The 22,462-nt window shown below is 46.5% G+C and overlaps 1 protein-coding gene across 2 annotated transcripts in view; it reads left to right on the top strand.

Moving 5' to 3' along the window:
• The first annotated feature begins 6,496 nt into the window (after positions 1-6,496).
• The window catches only part of B4galnt3 (beta-1,4-N-acetyl-galactosaminyl transferase 3), a 100,664-nt gene continuing 84,698 nt past the window's right edge, over positions 6,497-22,462 (top strand). The window contains exon 1 of one of the 2 annotated variants that reach the window (XM_087658889.1): positions 6,497-7,070. In XM_087658889.1, the coding sequence (XP_087515015.1) occupies positions 6,872-7,070 (199 nt within the window). In that variant the 5' untranslated portion in view covers positions 6,497-6,871. 2 annotated transcript variants of the gene reach the window in all.

The following is a 22,462-nucleotide window of genomic DNA, read 5'->3' as shown; positions in this document are numbered from 1 at the left end:
ACACTGCCATCATGCCCAAACATTCTTTTACTCTTTATGGCTTAATCTTGACCTTTATTTTTAGCCTTGGGAATTGAATTGTGGGTCCTGTGGCCAATACATGCTATGCAAATCTATCTTCAGTTCTTTTCTTCATAAAAAACAGAAAGAAAGAAAGAATGAATGAATGAATGAATTCGGGGATTGCTAAGTTTGCTGAGGCTGCCCTTAAACTCAGTCTGTAGCCCAGATAGGCCTTGAACAGATTCTTCTGTTTTAGTCTCCTTATCTGGCATCACAGGCCAGCACCATTAGATCTGTTAATCTTGCCCCTACTCTTCCATGGAAATGGTAAATAGTCATCACTTTTCCTGCCTAATACGGCAAACCGTGTAAGGTCATAGACACAGGGCTTCGGCTGAGCTCCTGCTGTTTACTTCTTCATCCAAATGGAAAAGCCTGACCATACTGGAAAGGAAGAGAAGTGGCCAAGAAGGAGGGTTCCATCCTGGTGCCCTGATGTGCACCTATAGTGCCAGCTAGTGGGAAGGCTAGGCAGGAGGATGGATCGCTGAGCCCAGTCTGGGTGACACAGTAAGACCCTGCTGCAAACAGCAAGAGAATCAGTCAGTTCAGTAAGGGTTTCCGCCTGCTCCTGGGAACAGCCCCCGAGAAGCAAACTGTAGAATTGTTTGTAGATAAAGGACTCAGGGAAACACGATGGGAATAAAGATGTCCTCGCTGAAGAATTGACAGGTGGTACTCATGAGGCTAGGGAGATGAAGGGTGAGAAGCGGAACGTGTCTGAATGAGTTGCAGATGTGCTGCAGGAGAGCTCAGAGTCTCCAGGGTGAATCTGGTTCTCCAGGGGAACCTCCAGGAAAGCAGCATGAGCTAAGGAGGGAAAAAGATACTGGACCTCAGGGCTCGGGGTAAAGCATTTGTAAGGTCCTGGGTTCTGTCCCCAGAACTACAAAATAGAAATGTGCACAGGACCTGAAATTAGACCTCCTGAGTTAGAGCCTCATGTGTGACACATATGGAGCAGGGGACAAAGCTCGGTGCCCTGGTTTGATCCTCATCTCTAGTACTGAAAAAAAATATCTTAAGAATCATAGGTTGCCTGTACAACATTTAATATTTAATATCTCTGAGCCCATTTCTTTTATCTGCAAAATGAATCAGTGAAACCTACTACTTCTGTATAAATGAATTGTATGAGCTGAGAGAAAAAAAAATAAAGCTTTACCAAGATGAATAGCAAAGTCACTCGTTTACTTATTTAGTTGATTTATTTACTTATTTTGGGTGATGGGAGCTTGAGACAGGCTCTCGCTATACAGCCCAGGCTGGCTTCAGATTCACTGAGTAGCCTAGGATGACTTTAAATTTATTTATTTATTTTTCTTTGTTTCGTTTTTCGAGACAGGGTTTCTCTGTGTAATGCTGGCTGTCTTGGAACTCACCCAGCAGAGCAGGCTAGCCTGGAACTCACAGAGATCCACCAGTCTCTGCTGCCTGAGTGCTGGGATTAGAGGCATGTGCCACCGTGACCCACTGGACTTTAAATTTCTGACTCTCCTACCTCCACTCTTGGAGTGCTGGAATTAGTTTTGTGTGGTGCTGGAGTCTGAACCTGAGGCTTTGTGAATGCTAGGTTAGCATTCTACCAACTGAGCCCCAGCTCTAGCCTGGTGCTTAGTGTCTCTCTATGCAGTAGGATAATAGTTGTTCTTCAGAGGCTGGAGAAATGCCTCTGTGGTTACCAGTACTGGTTGATCTTCCAGGGGACCTCAGTTCAATTCCCAGCATCTACATAGTGGGTAACGACCGTCTGTAATTCCAGGTTGCCCTTTTCTGACCTCTGACATACACACATGCAAGCAAAACTTGCATGTACATAAAGTAAAATAAGTCTAAAAGATATATTTTTTTTAAAAAGACTTGTTCTGCATAGAGCATTGCTTCCTTTTAAAAAGAATTAATGTTTTAGGGCTGGAGAGATGGCTCAGAGGTTAGGAGCACTGGCTGTTCTTCCAGAGGTCCTGGGTTTAATTCCCAGCAACCACAGGGTAGCTCAGAAACATCTGTAATGAGATCTGCTGCCCTCTTCTGGCCTGCAGCCATACATGCAGACAAACTGCTGTCTACATAATAAATAAATGGATCTTTAAAACAAAAGAATTATTTTTTTTTTTTTTTAGTTTACTATACCAAATGATGAATTTTCTTATGGTAGCTTTACACGCACACGCATGTACACACACATGTACACACACACACTCACTCACTCCATTACGTTTGTTCTTATTCAGCCCCCTCCCACACAGACTTTCCATCACTTCTTACCCCTCTGTTACTGGCTGCCTTCCTCCCTTAGTCTCCTTCTGTTTCCATGTAATATGTATTCCATCACTTTCTTTTTCCTCTTCCTCTTCTCCTAAGGAATTTTTGGGGTGTGTGTGGGATGGAGTACACACGTGTGTGCACTCACCTGCATTGGGAATCAAAACCAAGGCTTTGCGTATGATAAACATTCCCCTACCACTGAGTTATAACCCAGCTCACTCTTCTGTTCTGCATTTCCTACCCCAAGATTCCCTTTGTCTCTGTGCTGACTTTGGCTGACTTTAAGATTTATTTATTTATTATATATAAGTGCACTGTAGCTGTCTTCAGACACACCAGACAGGGGCATCAGATCTCATTATAGATGGTTGTGAGCCACCATGTGGTTGCTGGGATTTGAACTCAGGATCTCTGAAAGAATAGTCAGAGCTCTTAACCACTGAGCCATCTCTCTAGCCCTTTGGGTGACTTTAAAAAGCTTGCTTTGACCTTTCTTTCAAAGCTTCTTCTTCTTCTTCTTCTTTTTTTTTTTTAAAGAGATTTATTTATTCTATATAAGTACACTGTAACTATCTTCAGACATACCAGAAGAGGGCAACAGATCTCATTACAGATGGTTGTGAGCCACCATGTGGTTGCTGGGATTTGAACTCAGGACCTCTGGAAGAGCAGTCAGTGCTCTTAACCGCTGAGCCATCTCTCCAGCCCCTTTCAAAGCTTCTATAATCAGAAAAGAAGAGCTTTTATGTGACATGGCTTGCCTTGGTGCTAAGACCCTTGCCAAACTAAAACCTACAGGTAATAGGATATAATGATTGTTTCTTTCATGTGCAGCCTCTGCCTGGTGACTCTGGTATGGTAGGCTCAGTGTCAGAAGGTAAATGTCGGGGCTGGGGATTTAGCTCAGTGGTAGAGCGCTTACCTAGGAAGCGCAAGGCCCTGGGTTCGGTCCCCAGCTCCGAAAAAAAGAACCAAAAAAAAAAAAAAAAAAAAAAAAAAAAAAAAAAAAAAAAAAAGAAGGTAAATGTCACTGAAAGACATCAGAAGGATTAGTGAGTATCCAGTCATGTTGATACACAATGGAACGACACGACAAACAATACATTCAGCCACGCCATGGTGGCTCATGTCTTTAATCCCAGCACTCAGGAGGCAAAGAACTCTGTGAGTTCAAGGCCAGCCTGGTCTACAGAATGAATTTCAGGACAGTCAGGGCTACAGAGAGAAACCCTGTCTCAAAAACAACAACAAAACGATATATTCAGTATATTAGCTTGAATATATGGGTCAACATGAATATTTCAACCCATATGCTTAGCTCTGGAGTTCAGATGATCAGGAAAGAAATTTGAGTGCCAGGATTTGTGATAACACCAGAAGCCAAAATGGAATGTAGGGGTTAGGGTGTAAATTAGTGGTACAGCATTTACCCAGCATGCATAAGGCCTTGGGTTCAATCTCTAACACTGCAAAAAAACCTTTTTTTTTTTTTTAAAGGGCAAGCAGGGTATCATGGGTATCATGGAGGCATATGCTGGAGGAAAGTAGACAGAAGACAGGAGGGCGGAACCATGGGAATTTCCTGGCCTCTTCCACTTCCACCTCCATCTTTAGCAAGAAGTTATAAGAATGGAATACAGGGTTAGAGTGTGGCTCAGTGGTATAGCTTGTGTTCAGCAAGCACAAGACCTGAGCCCAATCCTTAGCAAGGAAGCAAAGCAGGGCAAAGGTGAGTCAGGTGGGCTCAAGGCTGAGATGCAAGATGATTTCATTCTTCTGAATTTCTTGGCAACGTACTGCTTGGACTGTCCAGGTGTCTGATTTCTTTTTCTATGAAATATCTTTTCTCCTCAATGAGATGACCTGCTCACTGTTTCCTAACTGTCCCATTCCCACATACAGGCTCTTCAAGCATTCGGTGAATGACACGATTGCTTTCAGGAGAAAAGCACAGTAGAGCACTGGCTACCTCCCGTTTCCATGACAAAATGCTACAAATGACTCGGCCTCACACTCCACAGTGCTGCCACTGATAAAGAGAGACTCAATGGCCACCGCAGCCCCTTCCCTCCAGACTCAGGCCAACTTGAACACGATGCCCTTCTCTTGTCTTGGACTTTTGGAGAACAAACAAATTATTCAAAGTTTCCATATGTGTGGCTTTAGAACACCGCACAGACACGTCCTAGGGACTTCTGTCAGAGAATTACTCTCTGCACTCACCTTCAGCTAAAGAACCAGTGAGGAAAATAGACTTAGTCCCCGTACGACATTTGCATAACATGTGCTTGATTTTAATATGTCCTGGAACACACTGGGTCCTTTCACTTTTCCTCTTCTCCCGCTGTTTCTCTCTCTCTCTCTCTCTCTCTCTCTCTCTCTCTCTCTCCCTCCCTTCCTTCCTCTCTCTCTCTCTCTCTCTCTCTCTCTCTCTCTCTCTCTCTCTCTCTCTCTTTGTGGGAGGGAAGGAAGGGTTAGACTAGCTTCAAATTCAATTATGTAGCTGACTGAAATTCAGGTCCTCCTTGTTTTTACCCCTGGGACACATAGGTGTGTGTCGCCATGCCCAGCTCTCTCCACATTGTTCTGAGAGTGGAAAATTGAACGTCCACCTGCCGAATGACCTCTGACAATTCACTCTGCCCTTCTGGGTTTTTAGCTATCTCATTTAAATCAGATAATACTGCTTTCTTGGCCTAAAGTCAGAGCATTGGAATGTGGAGTTTCTGGAGGACCCTTTCAACCCTGAGCGGCTTCCTCTCTCCTGTCTCTCTGTCTACGTTTTAAAGGTATTTTTTTAAAAAAAATTTTATCTTTAGTGCATTGGTGTTTTGCCTGCATGTATGTCTGTATGGGACTTTTGGATCCTCTAGTGTTGGAATTACGGAGAGCTGTGAGCTGCCATGTGCATGCTGGGAAAGGAACTTTTATCTTCTGGAAGAGCAGCTAGTGCTTTAGCCGTCTCTCCAGCCCTCTTAAAACATGTTTTAATAAAGCTGCAGCATGAGAGCATGAGAGAAAAGAAGGCACAAAGAAGGGAGTAGGTGCACATTCAACTGTGAAACGGGTGACTTAAGGAAGAGGTGTCTGTGTCCTCTTCATGTACTCCTTTTTAAGATATTTTATTTGTCATGTGTACATGTGTGCCTCTTGGTTCGGGTGTATTCATGTGAGTGGAGGCTGTAGCAGAAGCTAGAAGAGAATGTTGGAGTCAACGGGTTTTGGGAACCCAACTCAGGTCCTGTAACAGAGCATCATGCACTTTCTTTTCTTTTCTTTTTCTTTGAGATTTGTTTATGAGTACACTGTTGGTGTCTTCAGACACACCAGAAGAGGGCATTAGATCCCATTACAGATGGTTGTGAGCCACCATGTGGTTACTGGGAATTGAACTCAGGACCTCTGGAAGAGGCTTAACCACTGAGCCATTTCTCCAGCCCCACACCATACACTTCTTAACAGATGAGCCATCTCTACAACTCCACCAGACTCCTTTTTCATTTCCTTATTTCTTTTATGCTTCTGGGATGGAACCCAGGGTTTCCTGCATGCTAAGCATTTGATCTACTACTGAGTTGCCCCTCCATTTTTTTCCCCCTTTTTAATTCTCCAAAATTCTTTCACCAAGAAAATCCCTAAAAGTGGAGAAACTTCTTGTAAAGGATCCCCTGGTGCCTTTCAGGTATGGTTAACTAGGTAGGAACAGTATTCAAATGAGACTTGGAAAACAGTTAAGATTAAATTAGGTGTCCATTGTGACTAGGATCTTTGAAGGTAGAGAAAAGCCCCCAGGCCAAAGTCATGGAGGTCATTTAAAAAAAAAAAATCTGGGGGCTGGGGATTTAGCTCAGTGGTAGAGCGCTTACCTAGGAAGCGCAAGGCCCTGGGTTCGGTCCCCAGCTCCGAAAAAAAAAAAAGAACCAAAAAAAAAAAATCTGTCTTAGCCCCACGGCAAGCTTCAGAGGCGAGCCTTCAAATATCTTGACTACCTTGGGTCACAGAGTCCATGTCTTAACTCGCATCTCCTTTCATTCCCATATCCCTCATCACACACCTCACACACCCTCCCGCTATAAACCCAAGCAGGTGACTACGTCAGGGACCAGCTCTCTGGCCCCACCACTCCCCTTCCCTCAACCTAGGGGGGCGGGGCCCACCTGCGCCTCGGGGCGGGGCCAAGGCGTGGGCGGGACAGGTAGGGTGTAAGGTAATGCTCGGAGCTGAGAGAAAGCGCCCTAACTGCAGCAAGCAAGCGCGGGGGCCGGCGGGCAACTAGGAGAGCCTCCTGGGCAGAGTGCAGGAGTGAGAAAGAAGAGAGGGAGGGAGGTGGCGGGCCTGAGACGAGGAGAGGCGTGGAGCGGACACTTGGGGAGGAGGAGCTCGACTCCGCGGCCGGAGAAAGACCTGCGAGGCACCCGCGCAGCGGAGGATCACCTCTGCGCGCTGAGCATGAGTGGGCGGTCGGCTGGAGTGCGACCCGGGGAGACTGGCTGTGCGCCGCGCTGAACGGCGGAGCCCGGCCGGGGCGACGGGCGGGTAGCCCATGCTAGGGCGGCCCGCAGGGCATAGCGCCATGGGGAGCCCCCGCGCGGCGTTGCTGATGCTGCTCTTGCGCCCGATCAAGCTGCTAAGGAGGCGCTTCCGGCTGCTGCTGCTGCTGGCCGTGGTCTCGGTGGGACTCTGGACTCTGTATCTGGAGCTGGTAGCGTCGGCCCAGGTCGGCGGGAACCCCCTGAACCACAGTAAGTAGCGCCGGGGGGCGAGGAGGTGGCGGAGGTGGGCGGGCGCTCGGGGCGGGGACCCGCCTCTCGGAGTAGATTCCAGGTGCCGGCGCCGCCCCGCGCTTTCCCGGGGACCAGGGCTTGTCCGGGCCGCCTAGGGTCTCTGATCCTGGCTTGCCCATCCAGGGCAGAGTGGAGCCGGGACGCTCTCGGGACATCCGGAGCGCTGGTGAAGGTCTGGGGCGCCTTCCACCGTGCGGAATCCACAGCCTCGCGAACAGAGAAACGCGCCGTTTACGAGCGCGGGCTCCAGGGCTGCGCGCACTCGGCCGCAAGCTGCGGTCGGCGCCGCTTCAACTTTGCCCTTGGCTTGCCGGCGTGGTTGACTCTCTGTTTCCCCTCCAGCTGAACTTTCGGGGGTTTCTTTTCAAATAGCACCTCCGAGACAGACGCCTGGCCTTCCCGCCTTGCGTGCGCCTCTGTTTCCAAGGGTCCCACCTCCTGAATGCGTGGTTCTCTGCTGGTTCAGACTGCCTCCAGTGTTTTCACATTCCCGCAAAACCCGCGGATCTAACCAACTCCCCAGACTTCGCCCAAGGCAACCCTGTCATGAGTAAATTCCTACTTGTATTTTTATTTCATAAAAGCACTCAAGTGTCTGCTTAGGAAAACGGGAGGAGATGGCCTTTCCCCTTTTCAATGGATATGATTATTATCCACAGTGACTTTCAATATACTTTTGATAGGCTTAATAAAATTAAAAGTCGTCTAGTAGCCAGAAAGGAGTAGTAGAGAAGTTTCCAGAAGGGTCAGGTGCCTTTCTCCAGTCTTGAGGGGGAAGTTCTACTTCATCTTCTCACTGGGTTTCATTTTCCTGTTTTAAGAAACTCAAAGACTACCCTCCCGGTAGATACTTGATCAACAGCTTTTCCCTTACTTGGATGTGGTGGTTTGTCTTTTGTGGCCCCGAAGAAGAAATTATTGTCCTCGTCAGTAACTAAGCAGGATCAGTTTGGAGACGGATGCTTATAGCCCTGCCTCTTTGTGGCCAGGGGCATAATTCTGACTGTGAGCTAGGAGACTGGCTGCCACGGGGGATCGGCTGTAGCTAGAGATCAAGAGGGAAGAGGAATCTGGCCTGCACGATCTCCAGGGCCCCTCTCAGTTGAGATATGGAGACTGTATGGCCCCAGTCACTTGCCCCTACCTGGGCAAGAAGGTTGCACTGGGCCACAAGCAGGTAGTCCTACAAAGAAGTCTTCCTTCCCTTGACCACCCCACCCTTCCTCCTCAGGTTTTGTTGCAGGTGGCTGAACTTTCTTGGAGTGTGTAAAGGTGGGAGGTGTGCACTCCTCTCTTCCTCAGAACACCTTTGCCAGCGTATAGTGGGATAGTCTACATAAGTTATTCAGGAGAGCAGTTGCTTGGTGGGCCCGAAGTCCGTGCCTTTGCTCATCTTCGCCTGTCCTTGGCCCCAGGTGTGCTTTCTCCTCGGAGACCAGGTCCATCCAGGTGGCCCTAATAAGCTGCACTCTGGCTCCCAGTCTCTGGCTCCTGCCGTCCTCTTCATACCAGACTCGTGGGCTTTTAAGTTTTTATTTAAAAACATTATTTCTTTTTCCAAACTGACCTTTCTCCAAAAATGTGTTCCCAGCGTCTTATTCCAAAATCGACTTCGCGTTCCTTGCGGTTTCTTTCTCTTTCTTTTGAGACAGCCACGCACTCCGTATCCCAGGCTGCAGTAACTTGCAGGCTGGGCTTGATTTTAAAAATCTTCCTTCCTCATTTTCCTGAGTGCGGGCAGATTCTTCCTTGTGATGTCTGTCTGTCTGTCTGTCTGGTTTTTTCAAGACAGGGTTTCTCTGTGTAGCCCTGGCTGTCCTGGAACTTACCCTGTAGACCAGAGTGGCCTTGCACTAAGAGATCCACCTGCCTCTGCCTTCCAAGTGCTGGGATTAAAGGTGTGCACCGTCATGCCCAGTTTTGCTTGTGATTTCTAACAAGAACCTAAAGATCACTGAAGATCACAGTTTCCTCTTAGATACCTTTTACCCTGAGGTCCACCCACTGTGCCCTGATCCTGCCTTGATTTCCTTATGGGGTGAGATATATACATTTTTTTAACCTTTTTTTTTTTTTTTTTTTTTTGCTTTTTTTCAAGGCAAGGTTTTTCTGTTTATCTCTGGCTATAAGAACTCTAAACCAGGCTGGCCATGAGCTCAGAGATCTGCCTGCTTCTGCCTCCCACCGAGTGCCTGTGTCACCATCCCTGGCTTCATTCTTTTTGTTCATTAAGAAGCTCAGATGGGGGGGTTGGGGATTTAGCTCCGTGGTAGAGTACTTGCCTACCAAGGCCCTGGGTTCGGTCCTCAGCTCTGGAAAAAACAAGGAGCTCAGATGCTTTGCATCAAAATTCCCTCTTGTGCTGTGTCAGAGCCATTCCTCAGGGGAGGGAGGACGGAATTAGGGGTGGAGAAGTAGGGAGGGGATTGTAGTGCTCCCTCCGCCACACCCTGCATACCAACGGCAACCAGAGCAGTAAAGCTGCTCCTCCTAGGACTACCCAGGGCTTGACCACAGCAACCAGGACCCCAGCCTGGTCCCGTTTCCCAGTGAGCCACCCGGCCACTTTTTAGCAATGTCTGCCAACTCAGTCCACCACCCGCCTTCCTGTCATCTGTGGGGCTGGCTTTCATTGCCCAGAACCTGTCATTTGCTTGTTCCCATGTGAGGGTATATTGGTTTAGCACTGCAAAAGTGTATAGAGAATGGCAGTCACAAACTGTAGGGTGGCCAAGTAATGACAGGGGAGTGTGCTTCCTGCTCCATCGTCACAAAATAACCCAGTGGTTTGAGATATGGATGGTGTGCAATTTGGACTCCATATGCAGAAATAGATGTAACCACACCACAATTGGGGTCGCTTTAAAGGAAAACAGCTACCATCATTAATAAATAGAACACAGGGTCCCTTGGCTGAAAGGATTACAGCCGTTCACTCAGTTGTCTGTTTAATACACAGCTCAATACCGGTCAATTTATTATTTACTTATTTTTTCCACACAGGGTTTCTCCATGTAGTCCTGGAACGAGCTCTGTAGACCTGGGTGGCCTTGAATTCACTGGGATTCACCTGCCCTTGTCTCTTGAGTGTTGGGATTAAAAGTGTGTGCCACCACTGCCTGGCTATGCTAGGACATTTAGATATGATGACCATGACACGGTGTCTTAATTAGGATTGCTATGGCTGTGATGAAACTTCATGGCCGTAAGTCAATCGGGGAGGGGAGGGTTTATTTGGCCTATACTTCTACATCAATCACCAATTAAGAAAATGCCCTATGGGCTTGCCTATAGCCTAGTCTTATTGAGACATTTTCTCAGTTGAGACTTCCTCTCTGATGACTACAGCCTGTGTTGTTGACATAACACTAGGCAAGCATGCACGCGTGGACACACACACACACACACACACACACACACACTTCTACAGCTTTCTGTCTAGGAGTAGAACTAACCAGGTGCTTATATGAAAACAGCCAAAATACCGAGCATTAAGCTTTTGAAAAGTAGAAAGATGTTGCTGTGTTATTTCTGAAAATGGGACACAGCTTTCAAGTAATTTCACAGAAGTGGAGGCATCTGGGGAGATGATGAGGCATTGGTAAGATTCCAATGAATCGAGGCTGGAGAGATGGCTCAGTGGTTAAGAGCCCTGCTGTTCTTGCAGAGGACCTAGGGTTGGTTCCCAGCATCAACATGGGAGCTCACAATAATTTTCATTCGGGTACCCAGGATCTAGTGCCCTCCTTTGGCCTCTACCAGCATGGCAGGCACATGGCGCACTTACCTTGATGCAGACAACATACGCTTAGTTAAAAAATGATGAACGGAGGCTGGGGGTGTAGTTCGGTTGGTAGTGTGCTTGCCTAGTGTGCAGGAAGCTCTGGGTTCGATCCTCAGGACCATAGAAAGCCAGATGTGGTGCATGCCTCAAGTCATGGCGCTCTGAGGTGGAGAGAGGAGGATCAGAAGTTCAAGGGCAACGTTCTATACTAACTCTTCAAGATCAGCCTGTGCTACGTGAGACCCTGCCTTAGAAGAAACTCAAATGGGGGGAAGGAGGCTCTGATGGAGGACAGAGAGAAGGCTTTGCTTAAGCAGCAAAGACCAGGAGTCAGGGAAAAGTTAGAACTTGGGAATACAGAGCAGCTGAGTGGTAAGACAGAGGGTATGTAGATGATGAAGGATGAGGTTCAACTGTGAAAGACTGAGCCACATCCCAGCTCTTGGGGTAGATCACCATGGTGGTGCTCAGGGGACCCGTGGTGACAGTTGCATTCAGACATGCACCCAGGTATTTCAGTGTGCTAATAACCACTGTGTACTGGATGAATAGCAGCGCAGGGAGCAGACTGTTATGGGTTCTCCGCTCAGGTAGGCTTTAATAGGTTGTATTTATAGTGGGGTGTGGTGGTACACGCCTTTAATCCCAGCACTCGGGAGGCACGGTGGGACAGGTGGATCTCTGTGAGTTTGAGGCCAGCCCGGTCTATAGAGCAAATTTCAGGACAGCCAGGGCTACAGCCTGTCTTCAAAACAAAACAACAACCAGCTAACCAACAAAAACCAAGTTATATCCATTTCTTCATATTGAATCGGGTCAAGGTTTTACCAGAAGACAGAAGTTGTACTAAAATGGTTTCTAGGGTCCTTGCTATATAATGGGCTTACAGTTGGGGTCAAGTTGGAGCCAAGAGATGACATTTGGTACAAAGCCAGCACAGAGGAATAGTGTCCACAGTATATACTGGTTTCTTTATGGAGCTTGGCCTGGCATGCTCCTAACCAAGTACCAGGTTAACTTACTGAACAAAGCGCTCTCACACCTAGGAAGCTAATTGGCTGTTGCTGCCTCTTGGATCATCCTACCTTTCTAGCTGGCCCTTGTGGTAGGCTTGAGTATACTGAGGGGAGGGACACCCACTGATGTCTGGCAGACCATATCACCACAGCCATTCTACTTGAAAGGACACAAACTTCCTCTGCTAAAGGTAACCCAGGGCAGAGCCGTAACCCGAGAAGCAGGTGGCAGGGAGACACAATGGGGCAGATGTGTGGGCAAAGGAGGGGTAGTACAGCTTGGCGAGGAACCTCACAGCAGAGGAGAGCAGCACAGCACGGCTCCTGCTATCTGACGCTGTTCTTTCCCAAAGAACCACTGGCTCCTTTCTCCTGTGCCCTGCTTGCGTCTCTGTACTTTGTAAGCTGGGTGCTGTGGGCGCCTTCAAATTAGTTCTCAGTTCTGGGCGCATACCGGGTATTTGCTTAAACACCTTTGGTAACCAGTTCTGGAGAGATGGCTCAGCAGTTAAAAGCACTGACTGCTCTTCCAGAGGACTCAGGTTCAATTCCCAGCAAACACATGGAGGTTCATACCGTAACTCCAGTTCCAGGGGATTGACACCCTCATACAGACATATATGCAGACAGAACACCCATGCACAGAGAGTAATCAATTATTTTTTTTTTAGATTTGTTTATTTATTATATATAAGTACACTGCAGCTGCCTTCAGACACACCAGAAGAGGGTATGGGATCCCATCACAGATGGTTGTGAGCCACCATGTGGTTGCTGGGATTAGAACTCAGGACCTGGAAGAACGGTCGGTGCTCTTAACCACTGAACCATCTCTCCAGCCCAAGTTATTTTTTTTTTTTAAATACCTCTGGTAACCATTGGGCATTTCTAGTTTTTAAAGCACCTGGTAATTTCCATTAGCCAGACAGTAATTTGTCATTGATCAACTCAAGAATAAAAACAAGGAATTTTTGTTCTGTTTTCCACCATTTACATAATCTCCACTGCCTTTGAATATGAATGTCAAAGATAAGAATCCCCAATGCTTTCAAATATGAATGTCAAAGATAAGAATTAAGCAACTTGGAGCTGGCGAGATGGCTCAGTACATAGCCTTTGTTGGGCAACTCAGAGGGGATCAGAGCCTCGGAGGGCACCTGAAGTCACCAAGCACTTCCACATAGACATACACACATAATTAAAAAAATTAAAAAAAATCTTAAAAAGAATTGTGCAGTTCGTGCTGTGTTTGGCGAGAGGAGACTGTGCTCTTATTTGTGTCTGCCCTTCATCCGGCTTTTGCCGAGCCTGTTCTGAAGAAGCCAGTGGGTATATTGGCAAGTCATCCCTCTGTTCCCCACCCAGGGATCCTTAATCTAAGTGTGGTGGCCCTGGAGCTGCCGGAAACGGCGTCCTCCGCATGGCTCAGGGTATGAGTCTCCTACTTTCCAGCACTAGGTCTTCTGAAACGGCTGCCTGCCTCTGTGCTGGTTCACTGGAGGTGGGAAGGTGCACTACAGTAATTTTCCAGGCCACAGAATCTGGCCTGGCCCTCCAGCGCTGTGCTGAGCTTTACGGAGCAGAGCGGCCACCATGGAGTTTGCTTTGGAAGGGGGCCTGGAGGCTGTTCCTGGAGTTGCTGCACAGTCTAGTGTCTACCCATTTCCACCGCCTCAGACCCTTCCCCCTCAAGAAACTTTCCACTAGAAAGTCTCCAAGACGGTGAGATCTAAACCAGGCCAACCATGTATTTAAGCCGTGATGCGGTCTTCCTTTGACCTTTTGCTCTACCTGATTGATAGACTTATAGATTAGCTAGTACAAAAGACTACTACTGGGACAGCTAAGGTTGGATGGCTCTGTAAAGGGTGTTAGACTGAATGGGTAGATTGTGTATTCTGAGCAAAGCATGTTGGGGCTTTTATTAATTGTATTCATAGGTTCTGCTTTTCTTTCCTTCCTTTTTGACAGGGCTTCATGTGTCCCAGGCTAGCCTCCAGTTTCTGATGCAGCCCATGATGACCTTTTGCCTCTGCTTCCTGAGCGAATCTAATACCTGGGATTACAGTCATGCCCTGCTGCACCCGGTTCTTTCACGTGGTGTGGAGGATAAGCAGGGCTTCCTGTGTGTTAGGCGAGCACGCTACCAACAGCTACATCTTTGGCTTTGGGTTCTGCAAAGGTTGGAAGTGTTCATTAGATAAACAAAAAGGCTTGTGTTAATTATGTTTGCCATGCTGGAGTTTGAGCTAAGACTTTGTACCACTATACCTACATCCCTAGCTTTAAAGAAAGGTGGTCTTGGAAGCAAGCCCTGTCTTGGAAACAAAACAAAACAAAACAAAACAAAACAAAAATATTCTGCCTGCCTGCCCACCTGCCTATTTATCCTGTCTGTCTGTTGTCTGCCTGCCTGCCTATCTACCTACTTATCTATCTATCTATCTATCTATCTATCTATCTATCTATCTATCTATCTATCTATCTATCTATCTACCTATCTATCTATCACTATCAATCATCCATTTATCTATCTATCTATCTATCTATCTATCTATCTATCTATCTATCTATCTATCTATCTGAGACAGTTTCACTTTGTAGCTTTGCCTGATCTGGAACTCTATGTAGACCAGGCTGACCTTGAACTCACAGAGATCCGCCTGCCTCCTCAGTCCTGGGTGCACGCACGCACATGTGGCACCATGCCCAGATTGTTATTATTTTACCTGTATATGTTTGTATGTGTGCTCACGGATGCCATCCCCTCCTGGCTGGAGGTACAGGTAGTTGTAAGCTGCCTGATGGGTACAGGAATCCAACCTAGGTCCTTTGCAAGAGCCCCATACATGCTGTTAACCCTGAGCCATGCTCCAGCTCCTAGGTTTGAAAAGCCTTTTGATGTAAGATGCACACATACAGACACACACACACACACACACACACACACACACACACACACACGGGGAGGGGGTGCTCTCTAAGTGTGTAGCTTGATATATAGTGTATCTGGGTAGCCAACCATAATGAAGAGACACCAATTCTGTAAGGCCCCCTTGGCTTCTCTTCTAACCCCTGGCACCAGCATAGATAAATTAATTAATCTAGGTTGGTCTAAATTGAGATGTTTTTATATGTCACAAATGGAATCATACAGTGTGTTATTTATTATATAAGTTTCACACACACACACAGACACACGCACACACGCGCGCGCACACACACACACACACAAGTTTTTCTTCAGACATATGGTCTCTTGTAATTCAGGCTGGCCTCAAACTCATTGTATACCTGAAGCTGACCTTGATTTCCTGATCTTGTTTCTATCTCCCAAGTACTAATATTACTGTGTGTGCCACCACACTTGGCTTTTTTTTTTTTTTTTTTTTTTTTTGGGTTCTTTTTTTCGGAGCTGGGGACCGAACCCAGGGCCTTGTGCTTCCTAGGTAAGCGCTCTACCACTGAGCTAAATCCCCAGCCCCCACACTTGGCTTTAAAATACTCTTAATGACTCTAAAAATAATTTTCTTGTCCCCATGACAGCCTATAGCTGGAGTACATTAAGACTTCACTGTGTCATAGGCACTCTGGCATAATTGATGTGGCAGTGCCATCAGTGGCTAAGGAGGGCTAGGGACCCAGCTGCTGTGAGAAACAGCCCTGTGGTTCACCACCAGAACTGCTATGAGGTTAGAATTGGGGGCTTTTGCTTTTATTGTATATGAAACCTCCCCCAAAATATTTACTTCCAGTTTGATACTGAATAGTTGTGTTTATCTTGAGCAGTTTTAGGTTTTATTGGTCAAGCTGGCTGCCCTGGTTTCTCCCTTTCTTTGGGTATTAGAAAGCCTTAAAATTTCATTCTTTCTTCCCATGGAGAAATTCGTAAGAGATTTTCTGATTTGTAATCTGCTTACTCTCCCTCCCTCCGTCCTCCCCCTCCCCTCCCTCCTCCCCCCTCCCCTTCTTCTCCCCCCCTCGTTCTCCCCTCCCCCTTCCCTCTCCCTCCCCTCCCCTCCCCTTCCTCCTCCTTCCTTCCCTCCCTTCCTGCTTCCTGCCCTTCATAGTATTAGTTATGGAACCCAGAACCTCATGTTTGTTAGGCCAGTGTTCTACTCCTGAGCTATGCTCCCAACTGCAGATCTGAATTTCTCTATTACTTTTTTAAAAATTATTTATTTATTTATTTAATGTGAATACACTGTCACTGTCCTCAGACACACCAGAAAGAAGGCATTAGATCCTATTACCGATGGCTGTGAGCCACCATGTGGTTCCTGGGATTTGAACTCAGGACCTTTGGAAGAGCAGTCAGTGCTCTTAACCGCTGAGCCGTCTCTCTAGCCCCTCTCTCTTACTTTTATGCCCATCCTAATTTCTCTTTTGTGTCCTACAGGTATTTTTAGTCTCTATCATCGTAACAGCCTGTGGCTCTTACAAGCCACTTAACTTAATCAAGGCTTAAAAGGCAATAAAAGTACTACAGTATAGGTAGAAACATTTGAAAAAAAGCCTCTGGCCCACTACCCTGAGAGATTATTGCAAAGACAGTGCAGAGCAGGTAGACGAAGTACAACAGGCTGGCTGGTGTACAGCGAAGATTCTGGATTTAAAAACAGAAACATCTAGAAAATTATCTCCACTTAAAAAAAGCGCCAATTGGAAATTTGAATGTCATCCAAAAATAAATTCTCACCTCTTTGTACCAAAAGACCATTAAAAATGTAGGATTTACTGGCAGACGCTGGGGCCTGAGCCACTGTTGTTGCAAAGTAACATAAACACGGCGAATTCAGTAAGGCTTGGGTGCTTCCCAGCACTGCTGGTCACACAGTCCACCCAGGAAGGCTAAAAAACTCAATTTATCTCATGGGCACTAAATGTCAAGAGAGACATGAGAGTATCGGAAAGATCACGGGTGTGATGTCTGCTGCCCGACCCATGGCTGACAGATCCCTAGAGTCACAGACATCAGAGGTCCTTCCCTGAGAAACAGATCAGGGAAGAGACTTTGCTCATCTCTTCCTCCAACTGACTGTTTTCATTTTGTTTTCTGAGCTGGTCTCTCCATACAGCTTACACTGGCCTTGAACCTGTCTCCTGCTTCCATTTTTCTGAGTGTTGAGATTATAGATTTGCATCATAATATCATTATATCCGTCTTATTCCCTGCCCCTTTAAAGCTCTCTATAGCCTAGGCTAGCCTTGAACTAACAGACATTGTGCCACAATGCTTGGCCTCCATTTCTTTTAAACCGTGTTCTTGTGTCACCTAGTACAGGGCATGCTGTGTTCTGCTGTAATAGTAGGTAGATGGTGCTTTGTAAGGTAAGGCCTTTAGAAGAGGCTGGGATGGGAAAGGGAGAAGAAAAGATCCCTGGTGTGATACTGCACATCCCTGCACGTGGGAGACAGGCCGGTGGATCTCTGGGAGTTTGAGGTCTACACAGTGAGTGTCCGGCAGGCAGGCAGAGCTATAGAGTGAGACCTTGTCTCAAAAAAAGGGGGGTGCCGTATGGAGAGATGGCAGTCCAGAGCACTGCTGCTCTTCCAGAGGACCTGAGTTCAATTCCCAGCACACGTGACAGCTCATGCCCATCTGTAACTCCAGTTCCAGGGCTTCTGACACTCACACAGAGACACATGCGGGAAAAACACCAACGCTCATAAAATAAAAATAAAGAAGGAAGGAAGGAAAGAGAGGGGAATGGGGAGGGTAGGCATAGAGAAAGGACTTCCAAAAGATTTTCTATATAAGCACCCGGGAAATTGACTAATGTGTTTTTCAGTTTTCAATTTGTAAATCTTTAAATGGTAATTGAGATGACTCATTCAAAAAGTTAAGGGAAAATGTCTGTGGAACATTTCCCTTTTTTCTTTGTAGAGAGCCGAATAGAATGAAACCTTGATAGTTCCTGGAAAATGTGGAACTAAAGGCAAGGCAGGGTTTTAATCCCAATTCCGTTACTCACCGATTTAGGACCTCGCTTAGGGTGACTCCTTTCCAAGCCTCAGACGCCTCAGCTGGGTCGGAGGTCACACTGCTTGCTGTAGAACTTAATGCGTGAGGTTAATGAGTCTATCACATACAGGTGACTAGACGTCAGGACGTTAAGAGTTCAGTGAACGACAGGCTTCGCTTCTTCCTCTTTGAAGTTTCCAGGCTGGACCAAATGGAGAATGCTCAGGCCGGCAAGGGTGAATTGGTATATTCCCCGACCATCCCTGTGTGACTGTGCTTTTTCAAGGTAGCCTACACCTGTGCCTGCCTCCTAACATCGCTGCCCAGCCCCTGCTACCACTGGAAGCACAGTTTGCAGCCACTCTTCTCTGTCGAGATGTTAGCACTGAGGAGTCTGTTTGTCCATCCTTGCCTTAGGCACATATTTGCATTGTATTAGGGGGTAGCACAGCAGTCAGAGACTTTCAGGGACTGCACGCTATTGTGGTAGGACAGGAAAGCGCTCTAGTTGGCAACCACAGCCTGTCATTACACACATTACATATTACATTTCATGCTCTGGACTACATGCTGAGGACGGAAAGCACCGAAGGGCAGGAGCATGCACAGTACTCTTAAATTGGATTATAGTGGGTCAGGCTGATCCACATAAAAGGAGATAACAGGTTACGTAGTGAGAGCCTGTCTGAAACAAACAATAAAAGAAAAAAATTTAAATCTTAGCTTTAACTTGCCATGGGTCTTATTTATTTATTCGATAAAATAAATTTATTTTTAATGATTAAAAACATTAAATGATTAAAGACAATAAAAAGTTAGAAGGAACTGTATCAATTCCTTTTCTTGTTGCTATGACAAAAAGAAACCTGTCAAAAGTGACTGAAGGAAACAAGGTGGCTAACATTGTCAATGCGACAAACCCGGGAGAGGGACCCTCAACTCATGATTGCTTCCGTTGGCTCCCAGCAGCCATGTCTGTGGGGAATTTTCTTGCTTGCTAGTTGAAGTAGGAGGCGGTATCCTCCTGTGTAAGTAAGGTCAGTAGATAGCAAACCAGAGGAAGGGAGCCGGTGGGCCTCCTTCGGGATCTCTGCTCCACTTCCTGCTTCTGGGTTCCTGCCATAGCTTGTTGGTTTTGGCCCTAGTGTTTATCACAGTGACAGGAAAGTAACTAGGACAGGCAAGAAGGGTTTATTTTGGCGAATAGTTTGGGGTACAGTCCATGGTGCTGGAGAAGCCATGGTGGCAAGGCCATGGAAGTCTTTGTGTTCCCACTCAGAAGCACGGAGAAATGAAAGCAGGGTGCTTGCTTCTCCTCTGTGTTCATTTTGGGACCGGTGCACAAGATGGGGCCATTTGGGTCTTTTCTCCTCAATCAAACTTCTGGAAACACTTTCGTACCATTCACAGGTATAATTGAGTCAAATTGACCCTGAAGATTAACCTTAAAATGAGGTGATACATTGAAACTAAAGCCATGTAAAAATTTGAAAGCTTTAGCTTCATTCCGTTTGGGATGGTACTCTTCCACATCACTTAGAGCTGAGGGGGACAGCCATCTTTCTTTTCTTTTCCTTCCTCCCTTCCTTCCTTCCTTCCTTCCTTCCTTCCTTCCTTCTTCCTTCCCCTCCTCTCCCCTCCCTTTCTTCCTGCCTCCCCTTTCTCTCTCTCCTCTTTCTTTTTTTCTTTCTTTCTAATACTTTGGTTATAGTCTAGAAGACTCAGTTGCCTAAACTCTTAGTGGTGGAGTTTTCCCAGGGTCTCTGGTCGTTGTCATCTCTAACATGGTCTCAACACAAGCAGTTGCCCAGAAGAGTAAAGGTCTCTGCTGAGATCCTCTTACAAATCCCTTCCTCCTCTCCTTTGCAACTTGTCTGTCTGCCAGCCAGAGTTCACAGAGATGTGTGGCACTACTCACACACACCCTCGTACAGTTGCCTCATCCGGTGGCTTGGCCACTGCTAGATCTACGATTAGCAGAGGGAGGGGGGACCCCAAGGACTTTCTCCAGAACCAGAGGCAAAGCCCAGTGCTCAATCTCGGTTCTTGGGTCTCCGTGGGGAAAAGGAGATGGGGATGGGGGGACAGCCCCAGCGAATGACTTTCAGCCGTGACAGTTGTAACAGGGAGGAAGATGAGGGCAAGGACCCAAGGGGGGGCACTCGACTTTTACTCTCCTTTTTTCATTCTAGTGACTTTTTTCTTGTCTGAGTTCTTATTTGATTCTGCTTCAACAATTTTAGATCCCTTTAAAATATTATATTAATTGTATGCTTTTGACAATTGTAAGCAGATTTATAATCTGATACTGTTGTTTGCCCCCAAAGCTAGGGGGCCTGTATTGGCTTTCTCTGATGGCCACACCTTTTTTTTTTTTTTTTTTTTAGCATTATGAAGGGCTTAGTTGTGTCCATTAAAAAAAAAAAGCTAGTAATATGGCACTATTGTAATATTTTATGCATGTAGTATTGTGTTGTTGTAAAAATATATGTTAATAAAGAGTAACGGTGTCTTTTACCCCACTAGGTCCGTGCCGCGGTGTCCCAAGATATCTGCTAGATATCTTGGTGGAAACACAGCCCAGCCGCACACTTTCCTACACTCAAACCCTAAAAGAACACACAACACAATAATCTTAGATCCAATTGATAAGATATAATTGCCCACTCAAACATACAAAGCCCGGTACCATCCATCCCTTAGGATCATTGATAACAACCTGTAAATACACAGAGCAGAATCTTAACATCACCTGCCATGGCTTCTCTCCCTCTCCTCTGCCCTGTCTCCTCCTCTCTCCCCTAGTCTCCTCCTCTTCCTTCAAACTTCTCTCCTGCCCATCCTTCCTTCTCCTCCAATGACAGGCCTCCTTCTATCCTGTACCTGCCTCACCTGTGACATCATCCTACAGTATTGTAAGCATTCTGATGTATTTTTCCAAAGAAGTTGTCTTAAACACATTTTTAAGATTTTTTTCGTTTGTTTTTCAAGAAAAACCCACATAGAGAGGGATTCTTTATATAGCTTTGACTTGCCCTGGAACTTGCTCTGTAGATGAGACTGGCTTCAAATGCCCAGATCTACTGGCCTCTGCCTTCTGAGTGCTAGGATTAAAGGCGTGCCCTGTAGCAACATAAACTCTATAGGTAAGAGTTCGAGATAGGAAAGTCTCTTTTTAAATAAATCTACTAATTTGTATTCCCATTCTTCAGCCATTTTCTGAACTTTTGTACGTTCCAGGATCTATGACTGTACATAGATAAAGCTATTGGAAGTTTACAGGGCGGCTTGTCACAGATATTCGGATCTGGTCGTGACAACACGCGTGTAATCCCAGTGCTCAGGAAACAGACAGGTTGCTGCAAATCTGAGGCCAGCTTTGCACATCTGGTATGAGGTCCCCTCAAAATAGCAGTGTGTAACCCTGGCTGTCCTGGAGCTCATCACAGAAATGCCTGCTTCTGCCTCCATCATGCCTAGCTACAACCTTGTCTTAAAAAAGAAATGCCTGATGCGAGGCATGGACCCTTCATTGTAGCACTCAACAGACAGAGGTAAGTGGATCTCTGTGAGTTCCAGGTCAGCTAAGGTGACATAGACCTTGTCTTGAATGAATGAATGAACAAATGAAGGAATGAATGACCTCTGCAAGCAAAAAAATACCTCAGTGGTTGACCCCAAGGGTAGAAACGAAGCGTCTAGCTTGACAGGGAGGTGAACAACAGCTGAGTCATTTCCAAGAAAAGATATGATAGAGTTTGATGGAATAAAGGAAAAAATACGAGGTTACGGCTTTCAGACATGATTCCCTGGCTCCATTCTGCCCTGACCATTATAATTAAGACATGCTGTATCAGTCCAGTGTCTCTAAAGTGTTCTTGTGAGAAGGAAGTGCTTCCTTTTTCTCGTATTTCTGGGATTTGGGTACTGCACTAGCCCTGGAGAACAATATCAAGGGATTGGGAGACCAGTCAGCACTCAGCAAATATTTCCTGAGCACTTGTGAAGTACCAGGCAATGTCCGGGCCATTGAGGGCATAGTATGGGTCATGAAATTTAAGAGGGTTTTTCTCCCCTTTGTAGACCCTGGGTTTCTGGTAAGGGAAGGGCAGGAAATAATCATACCAGCAAACAGGGAAGGATTTTAGATGGTGATACATTCCAGGAGGAGGAATGTGGCAGTGGCCCAAAGTGACTTTGTGGAGATAAGAGGCTTCCCAACAGGTGACATTTTGAAAACAGGTGTCTTAGTGGTACAGGATATGATTAAGCACCTGATGAATGTCAAGACTATAAGGCCTTCAGTGATCCAGAAAAAGGGGGCCTGGTAGAGATGTTAACAAGTTGCTGCTGGTTTTCAGTGTCCTTTCTGCCCTTCCTGCCGTCCTGGAAGTTCTTCCCTCCTGGCAGTAAGAGCCAGCCGCTGCCTCTGAGCTCTCTACTCAGGGTTATTCTGGACCTGGAGAGAGACCCATAATAGTATAAACCTGGATCCCAAAACAAGTCCGGATGGGGATCGGTCCTTCCTCGCCTCCTGAAAGCCTGGCTGGAATTAACCTCTGCTCCCCAGTCCCTCACAGCAGTT

Source organism: Rattus norvegicus, chromosome 4 (assembly GCF_021556685.1).
Source record: "Rattus norvegicus strain SHRSP/BbbUtx chromosome 4, alternate assembly SHRSP_T2T, whole genome shotgun sequence".
In the NCBI taxonomy this organism is placed as follows: domain Eukaryota; kingdom Metazoa; phylum Chordata; class Mammalia; order Rodentia; family Muridae; genus Rattus; species Rattus norvegicus.
Note: the sequence above shows the minus strand (reverse complement) of the source record. Positions and strands in the feature narration are given on the sequence as shown.